This window comes from Corvus brachyrhynchos, unplaced genomic scaffold (genome assembly GCF_000691975.1).
Source record: "Corvus brachyrhynchos isolate BGI_N302 unplaced genomic scaffold, ASM69197v1 scaffold34, whole genome shotgun sequence".
NCBI lineage: Eukaryota > Metazoa > Chordata > Aves > Passeriformes > Corvidae > Corvus > Corvus brachyrhynchos.
In genome coordinates, this window is record NW_008238126.1 from 1,530,152 (window position 1) to 1,538,819 (window position 8,668).

The 8,668-nt window shown below is 50.8% G+C and overlaps 1 protein-coding gene across 1 annotated transcript; it reads left to right on the plus strand.

Annotated features, from left to right (window-relative positions):
• Positions 1-2,607: 2,607 nt before the first annotated feature.
• RPL8 (ribosomal protein L8) lies at positions 2,608-6,246 on the plus strand. The gene is made up of 5 exons (XM_008633024.2): positions 2,608-2,807; positions 4,325-4,466; positions 4,652-4,870; positions 5,668-5,783; positions 6,047-6,246. The coding sequence occupies exons 1-5, from the start codon at positions 2,670-2,672 to the stop codon at positions 6,203-6,205; spliced, it is 774 nt and encodes a 257-aa protein (XP_008631246.1). The 5' UTR covers positions 2,608-2,669; the 3' UTR covers positions 6,206-6,246.
• Positions 6,247-8,668: the final 2,422 nt, after the last annotated feature.

Here is an 8,668-nt window from a genome sequence, read left to right on the forward strand (position 1 = left end):
CACCATGAATTAAATAACAATAAAATGAAAACAAAGTATAGTTGATACAGGATAATAAAACCAGTGAGTGTAGGAAACCACTACACAACTACTTCTTATGAATTGATTCCTAAGTCCTTACTAAGAACATGAAAGAACATGAAATTACCAATGTAATTTGCTGGGTTTATGGGCATTATTTGGAAATTCAGGTAGTTCCTTAGAGATCTGTCTCTTGACAGATTTAGTAGCAAAAACTAACCAGACTCCTGCTGCCACAGGAACCATAAATCAAAGTCTCGAGATGTTCCCACTCGGTGTGAACATAAACTCAGTGTAAACCAAAGTAAGTGGCAGTTTGCCACCCTGCACTGAGCTGTCACGTGGGGCCCAGGCTGAGCAGCTGTCACACTGTGTGTGTGAGGGACGGTGACCTCCAGCAGATGGGCAGGGTGGACTCCTGGTCGTGCTAATCCCTTTACCTGTGTGGGCTGAATCCGACAAGGATCCCGGCTCAGAGCCCTTGGCATCAAGGGTTGTTGCATCTTACCAGAGGGTGAATTCCACTAGTCCTGGGAAGGCTGTGGTGGGAAAGCTCATCTACCAAGACATGGTGGATGCATAGGTCCTTCAGCTGAAGGTGAGGAGCAATGGCATGTGTGGGTCTGATGAACTTCTCCTCATTTCCAGTGAGTCAAATAAAGTTAAATAGTCCATCTTCAGTGAATTGGGTCATCAGCAGTGACCTGTTCTGGAAGAGTGGCCTCTGATGCAGAAAACCTGGTGCACTGTTAAAGAAGTTAAGGCACTTTTCATTTCCCCTTCCAGGGTGTAGTGCAAGTTGATTAGGAACACTGAGACGATTACCTCTGCTTTGCTGTATTTCTCAATTATGCCCTAATTAATATTGATTAAAATCTGGTAAATGCAGCTTAAAGCAACTGCAGGGGTTTTATCTTCAGTTACTTCTTCACCCAAAAATTACAGCTCTTAAACTGCACAATACAGTCTGATTATTACAGATCCAGCTGTATCTGTGATGGCTGGAGCCTTACCCTGCAAACTGCATCTTTGGTCCAGCTAATTAGGAAGGGATTTGGCATGGCAGTTTTTGGCTCAGGGTCTCTGGTTGTTTATGTGAGATCCCAAAACAACAGGCTGTCAGTCCCCAGGGGGTTTAAAATAAATGCCTCTCCCCCTGTACTGGGCAGTGGTGAGACCACACTCACCTTGAGTGCTGTGTCCAGTTCTGGGCCTCTCAATTCAGGAGGGACACTGAGGGGCAGGACTGAGCCCAGAGAAGGGCAGCAGAGCTGGGGAAGGGTCTGGAGCACGAGTCCTGTGAGGAGAGGCTGAGGGAGTTGGGGGGTTTAGCCTGGAGAAAAGGAGGCTCAGGGGTGACCTTACTGCTCTCCACAACTCCCTGACAGGAGGACATAGTCAGGTGGGGGTTTGTCTCTTCTCCCAGGTAACCAGTGACAGGAGGACAGGACATAAAGCTGCTCCAGGAGAGGTTTAGGTTGGACATTAGGAAGGATTTCTTCACAGAAGGCATGATTAGATATTGGAATGGGATGCCCAGGGAGGTGGTGCAGTCACCGTCCCTGGAGGTGTTTAAGGAAAGCCTGGACATGGCACTCAGTGCCAAGGTCTGGTTGACACAGTGGTGTTTGGTCATAAGATGGACTCGATGATCTCAGAGGTCTTTTCCCAGCATAATCCAATCTGTGATTGTGCAAAGAAAGCCCCGGAGAAGCAGAGCCGTGAACTCGGAGCCCCTCTCTGCCCCACTTCCTCCCTGGCCCCTCGGAGTGTGTCAAGCAGCGTTTGGAGACACAGAGAAGCAGTCCTGGGATACCGGGGGGGCACTGCCCGGGACGGGCACTGCCCAGGGACGGGCACTGCCCCGGCTCCCGCCTGGACCGGGACCTGCGGGTCTGGGGCGAGGGTAAAACAGCCCCGTTCCCCGCGGGGTTTCTCGTGGGATCACGCGGCCACGGAGACAGCAATCACTACTATGTAATATTTATAATTATCTATTTTCTACATATCTATCTATCTATCTATCTATCTATCTATCTATCTAAAATGTATAGGTTTTGTTTCTATTATCCCCTGAACCAGATGCTGGGTGTTTCAGGCTGGGGTTTGTTTGTCGCTGCTTTTAATGTTGCAAAATCAGGCTGTCAGAATCTAGAAAAGCTCGCCAGCGCAGCCTTTGTTTGTTTTTCTTTATGCAGTGAATGTACCGACTTGCATTCCAAGGCACCATCCAAATTCCAGCCCCAGTCACTTGCACAGCCTGACCCTTCCTATCCCAATCTCTGACTACTCCCCCTTGTCCATACCAGCTCCCAGGAACCTGGCTGTGAACGCTGCCCCTCTGCCCCCGTTCCCGGCCGTGCCCCCGCATTCCCGGGGCTCTCGCGGTGTCCCGGGGCTCTCCCGCATTCCCGGGGCACTCCCGGTGTCCCGGGGCTCTCCCGGTGTCCCGGGCCGGGGCCGAAGGAGATGGGCGGGCACCGCGGGGCCCCGCCCCTTCCCGCGTGACGTCACTGTACCGGAAAAAAAAACGCCCGGGCGGCCTGGGGAGGTGGCCGGGCGGGGACGGGGCAGGGCCGGGGTGCCGCGGCTGTCGCTGAGCGTGTCCCCGGTGTCGCTGAGCCGTCCCCGTGTCCCCGCAGGGCGCCATGGGTCGCGTCATCCGCGGGCAGAGGAAAGGCGCGGGCTCCGTGTTCCGCGCCCACGTGAAGCACAGGAAGGGCCCGGCCAAGCTCCGCGCCGTGGACTTCGCCGAGCGGCACGGGTACATCAAGGGCATCGTCAAGGTACGGGCGGCTCCGGGTGCTTGCTCGGGGGGGACGTTCGGCACCTCGTCCCCGGGGTTCCCGACCCTCCTGGGCTCCTCCTGGGCTGCCAGCAGTGCCCAAAGCCCTTCGGCTGTCCCTTATCTCGTCTGTTCCTTATTTGCGTTTCTCTGCTCTTAAATAAATCATATCCCTTGGAAAGTTAAACTTCTTCAGGTTTGTGAGAACATCTCAACAGAGAGGGCACCTTTAGCTAGCAGTTGGATTTTCTGGTGGAGCTCTGCTAAGTGTAGCCGTACCAGCCTGGTTTTATGTTGCCTAAGAATTCCCTGTACTTGGGGAAACGTGGCTGGGCAGTTTCCCATGTAGTTGAGTGCATATTAAAAAAAAAAAAAATCAGATCTTTGAAAATGCCAAGTGATAGCCATCATTTTAGTCTTGAGCAGTGGGGGCAAGGCAGTTCCTGCATTTGGGGTGTGATACGGTGGTTCAGGGGTGCTGCAGGTACTTTTTTGGGTGTCAGGGACTTCAGAATGCAAACAGTGCCAGTGGTTGGATGCTCGGAGCAGCCCTTCAGCATTTTACAGCGTGGTCATGTTCACATTGTAGAGAGGATTTTCTTCACCCTCACCATAGCTGAGTTGATGATAAAAGGTAGGTAGCAAGGTTTGACTTGAACTTGGGTAATACATAGGGGATTTGGCCAACAGGGTTGAAAAACATAAGCAGTGGACACCAACAGCTTATGAGCTGTCCTAGAAAATAGACAGATCTTAGAGATGTGTCACAGTCACTTGTCTGTAGTCTGTAAATACACAGTTGGGTATTTTAGTCTCAGAGTGCTTCAGGAACAGAATGGACATGTTTCTCCAAGTGTAAAAGAAACAACAAGTCTGTGTTCCTTATGTAGGGGCTTCTGTAACTTTGTTGTACCTGATTTCAGAAGGTTAGAAATGCCTCAATCCCGAGGAAACACACAGAGAAGTCACTGCCTGTGCCCAGCTCTGTCTCTGCCCAAAGGTGGTTGGGAAAGTGAAAGAGGATTCCTTTGAATGGAGACATGGATACCTGCAGAATGTCAGGAGTGAGACTGTTCAGACAGGATTAGCTACAAGCAGCACACTTAACCAGGCATTATTTTGTCATCAGTGATTGATTTGGGTTGGAAGGGACCTTAAAGCTCATGCAGTTCAACACCTTCCATGTGACCAGGTTGCTCAAAGCCCTGTTCAGCCTGGCTGTGAACACTTCCAGGGACGGGGCTTCCACAGCTTCTCTGGGTAACCTGTGCCAGTGCCTCACCACCCTCACAGGGAAGACTTTGTTCCCTGATGGGATGTGATGTAGGTAGGAGCTTGTATTCTTACAAATGGGAATCTTCAGCTCGTTCACACTGGGGGAAACCCAGATCCCCCTGAGAAGTGTCCTGGTGAGAATCAGCCCAGAGTAACCATCCCCAGTTCTCCTAGCTCTTGGATTCCTGCAGAACCCCTGGCAGAGGCTGTGTCCCGCCCTAAAGCAGCTCTGCATTCCCGCAGGACATCATCCACGACCCCGGCCGGGGCGCCCCGCTGGCCAAGATCGCCTTCCGTGACCCGTACCGCTTCAAGAAGCGCACGGAGCTGTTCATCGCCGCCGAGGGCATCCACACCGGGCAGTTCGTGTACTGCGGCAAGAAAGGTGGGGCTGGGCTGGGCTGGGGCAGGGGCAGGGCACTGGGTGTCCCAGCACCTGGAGTTTGGGGTGCTGGACTGCAGGACCCTGCTGCCACAGGGTCTGTGGTGCCGCTGTCCCAGGTTCAGTAGGGCTGTAACCCCGGCCCAGGGCCCGAGTGAAGCTGTGGCTGCTCTCCTTGCTCTTTGCAGCTCAGCTGAACATTGGGAATGTCCTGCCCGTGGGCACCATGCCCGAGGGCACCATCGTGTGCTGCCTGGAGGAGAAGCCCGGTGACCGCGGGAAGCTGGCGCGTGCCTCTGGGAACTACGCCACCGTCATCTCCCACAACCCCGAAACCAAGAAAACCAGAGTGAAGCTGCCTTCCGGCTCCAAGAAAGTCATTTCTTCTGCAAACAGGGCTGTTGTGGGTAAGCAGCAATCACTGTGGACTTGTCACTGAATTTTCCAAACAGGGCCCCAGTTTTAATAACCATCTTGAAAGTAGTGTCATGTGCAGGCTGGCCTTGGGGTTACACACCAGGACAGTCTGTGCTCAGGTGCCTGACTTGTATTTCCCACCTGCATTACTTTTAGATGTTGATAACCTAAGTTTGGAGGTGATTTGACCTAGTGAGAGGACAGAAAAGTAGATGCTCCTTGTCCTCAGGCTGTAGTGGAATTGCTCAGCCTGTAAAATCTGCAGTCCTTGGAGAAGGACGTAACATGGAAAATGCCATTTTGATTTCCTGCCTTCAGTACACTGAGGGAGCCTGGTGGTGGTGTCAGGTGGGTGGGGAGGTCTGACAGGGAATGACAAAGCCACTGCCAAGAAGCAGAGGCTGTACCAGGTTTGTTGTGCACCTGACTGGCAGCTGAGGTGGCTGCTGGTGACACTCACCTGCCTCTGCATGGAGGACACCAAAGTGAGTAATCTGGTGTGTTATTCCAGTAAAGTTCACTCGGTAAATCATGAAGCAAGTAGGTCCTCAAAGTTCTTCACACTCCTGTGAGCTCTTTCAATTCATACTTCAGTTGAAAAATCTTGATATTACCCAGGTAATTGTAGTAGTAAAACTGGCAGCGCTTGAGAAAGTGTTAAGCTCAATCCTGTGTGTGTGGATCGAAAGGAAGGCTGTAGCTCAGCTCTGGTCTCACTGTTGGTGTTGGCTTTCCTTTGTACTCCTGTGCTCTGTTTGGGTGTCACCATTCCTGCCATTCCCTGCAGGAATCGTGGCTGGTGGAGGCCGTATTGACAAGCCCATCCTGAAGGCCGGCCGTGCCTACCACAAGTACAAGGCCAAGAGGAACTGCTGGCCACGTGTCCGTGGTGTGGCCATGAACGTGAGTCTCTTTGTGATTGGGGTCACCCCTGTCCCTTCTGACAGTTCAGAAAGGATTTGTGGGATATGGGGACAAGTGTGGCACATATCTGGGAGGAAACCTTCCCAGATAAATGTGCAGTCACAGGGTAAATTAGCAGCACTTGATAGTTGCTGCACCACGTAAAAAGTGAAGCAGTTACTCATTTTTCCTCGCAAATCAGTTTACTCTGTTGAGTATCAGTTCCTGTGGTTACATTGCTGTCTTGCTTTCCTCCTGCCCAGCCTGTGGAGCATCCCTTCGGAGGAGGCAACCACCAGCACATCGGGAAGCCCTCGACCATCCGCAGGGACGCTCCCGCGGGACGCAAGGTCGGGCTCATCGCCGCGCGCCGCACAGGGCGGCTGCGGGGCACAAAGACTGTGCAGGAGAAGGAGAACTGAGCTCCCACCCTGGGCGCCACACAATAAATTTGTACAACAGAGCTCGTGTGAGGGTCGTGGTATCTGCCGCTGCAGTGGGGAGAAAACTGGGATAATGTTCAACACAGGAAGTTGTGAGTGGAGATCGGGATTTTTTCCCCTTGCCTTGAAGAGCAGGGATCCTCTGAGCCAGCACTCGCAGTCTGTAAGCTGGTCCTTCCTGCAGGCTGGGGTAACACTGGTGTGGCTGCTCTTGTGCCCTGGTGTGGTGTTCATGTTGGCCTGGTTGTGTGGAAGCTGAGGCCTGACAAAGCAGGATAAACCTGTCAAGGAATCCCTTGGTCACCTGGTTAATTTGGGAATCAGGCTGAAAGGATGCTCTGTTTTCTAAGTTCATAACCTCTAACAGTGGTTTTCCATTTTTATCTTTTGGGGGATAAGCTTGAAAGTTGTAGAACTTAAGTATTTCAGCTGCTCTCACTGCAGGGTTTGGGCTTCCTTTTGGAAGTGTCAGGTTCCAACCAAATGAAAGGTGCCTCAGAAATTTGAGGTATCACACAGACTGCCCCCTCTACTCATCTGTGTTATGGAAGGGCAAGCAGCTTCAAAAATCTCTGCTTTGTACGTTGGTCATGATGGGATATTCCAGGGTGCTGCAGTAATGTGGGCAGCAGCACTCATGTCCACTAGGAAGCTGTGTTCTCATAGGAACAGCTGTCCTGTGAAAAGCCAACATTTTGTAGAGGGATGAGAGCAAAGTCATGGGGTTTAGTGGAAAATGGCTTTCTTTACAGCTTTTCTGAACTGGCCTTTGGAGGGAAAAATCGATGAAAGCAGATGGGGCTCAGCTTTGCATTTGAGCACTTGCAAAGCCAGGGCTCCTGTGGATCTGCAGCAGCTCTGGCTGTGCTGGAGGAGTCTGTGCCAAGGGCCAGACTTCCATGGATGGGTATGACTTCCATTGATGGGAATCCAGTGGAATGCAAAGCAGGAAAAGTTGTTTCTACACCCACCCACAAAACCAGTACTGCAGCTCGCTGTGTGTGTCTGGGGAGGGAAAGGTGCTTTAAGAAACCCAAATCACACCTTGAGGAAAAGCATCACATCCCATTGGGGAGACACAAAGCAAAGCAGTGGCAAGTTTTGCTTCTGTTCCTATTGCTCGAATTCCAGCAAATTCTGAAGTTCACATCTGTTTTTGCCATGAGGTCAGAAGCTCTTCTGTGCTCTCCTGACAGGGACCAAAGTGTAACACTCCTCCCAAACACCCTCAGAAGAGCAGCTGACGTTCCACAACAGTTTGCACCTAAAAAAGATGGTTTCTGTCACGTATTTCAGTCTCTGACAGTTTCCAACCATGTTTGGGTCTGTTGACCCCATCTGTTTTCTCAGGAAGGGGGAGATGGTTACTGACCCTTGGCTGCCTCTGCTGCTGTTCAGGTGCTGACAGTGCCCACAGGTGTTCGCAGTCACAGGGTCAGTGCACCAAGCCTGTGAGTAGGGAATAATTAATACAAATTACTGCAAATAAATAAATGCCATATTACAGTGCTTAATGCAGCTACAAACACATTTAATGCAAACATACAGAATGCAATGCCAGAAGTCTCTAAATTCACACAGTAGTATGAGGCTTTCAAAGATTCTTCTCCCTTCACCAAACTCCAGTTGCAATTACTGTTCCAGTACAGTCTCCTGTTACCAACATGAACACGGAACTTAAAAAGCCACAGTGATACTGGCAAATGACCACAAGACAAACATTCTCCAGGGGAAAAATGCTCCTCCAGCCCCAACACCTCCAGTGCTAAAAATCTGTGAAAAATATGAGGGAAGAGGGAGTAAGATAAAGCAAATAAAAATGAGAGGCTCTAAAGAAACCAACCTTGAATGAAAAATTTAAGTAAACTGAAATACATTTTCCAAACCGAAGGTCTAATTTAAGCTGTAGAATAGAGGTGAACTCCAGCAGTTCACCTGACAGGGGAAGTTAAGACAACTAACAATGCAATAAGAATAAAAAAAAATACCCATAAAAATATACAAGTGTTGTTCCTAACAAGCTTAACTTCAGGCTGGGAGGCTCTGTGAAAGCAGTGAACAGAAAACAAAAATGGGGCTGAAGTTAAGCCAGTCCCTGTCCTCTGTGTGGGCCAAGCATCAAGCAGGAGGTTCAGCTGAGCAGGGCAGAGGCTCCCTCTGAATCTGCACTGAGAAATCAGAAATTAAACAGGACAGGGACACTGCAGAGGAGCAGGAGCTGAGGGGCTGCTGACCACAGGAAAGCACAAACCTGGCTGTGAGGTGGGCGAGTGTCCTGGCTCGACTGAGGCAGCTCCAACACAAAAGCACAAATGTAAATGAAGCAAACCACATTCAATAGAAAGCACGGGGTTCCTTCTGTGGCCTTGCACTTCTGCTGCCCCACAACTCATTGTATGGAAGCATAAAATGGTTTGGGGTTGAAGGGACCTTAAAGATCAT

Coding starts and splice junctions, on each gene's coding strand:
- RPL8 (XM_008633024.2), top strand. CDS start 2,670: ATGGGTCGCGTCATCCGCGGGCAGAGGAAAGGCGCGGGCTCCGTGTTC. Junction 2,808..4,324: donor ACATCAAGGGCATCGTCAAG/GTACGGGCGGCT, acceptor GCATTCCCGCAG/GACATCATCCACGACCCCGG. Junction 4,871..5,667: donor TGCAAACAGGGCTGTTGTGG/GTAAGCAGCAAT, acceptor CATTCCCTGCAG/GAATCGTGGCTGGTGGAGGC.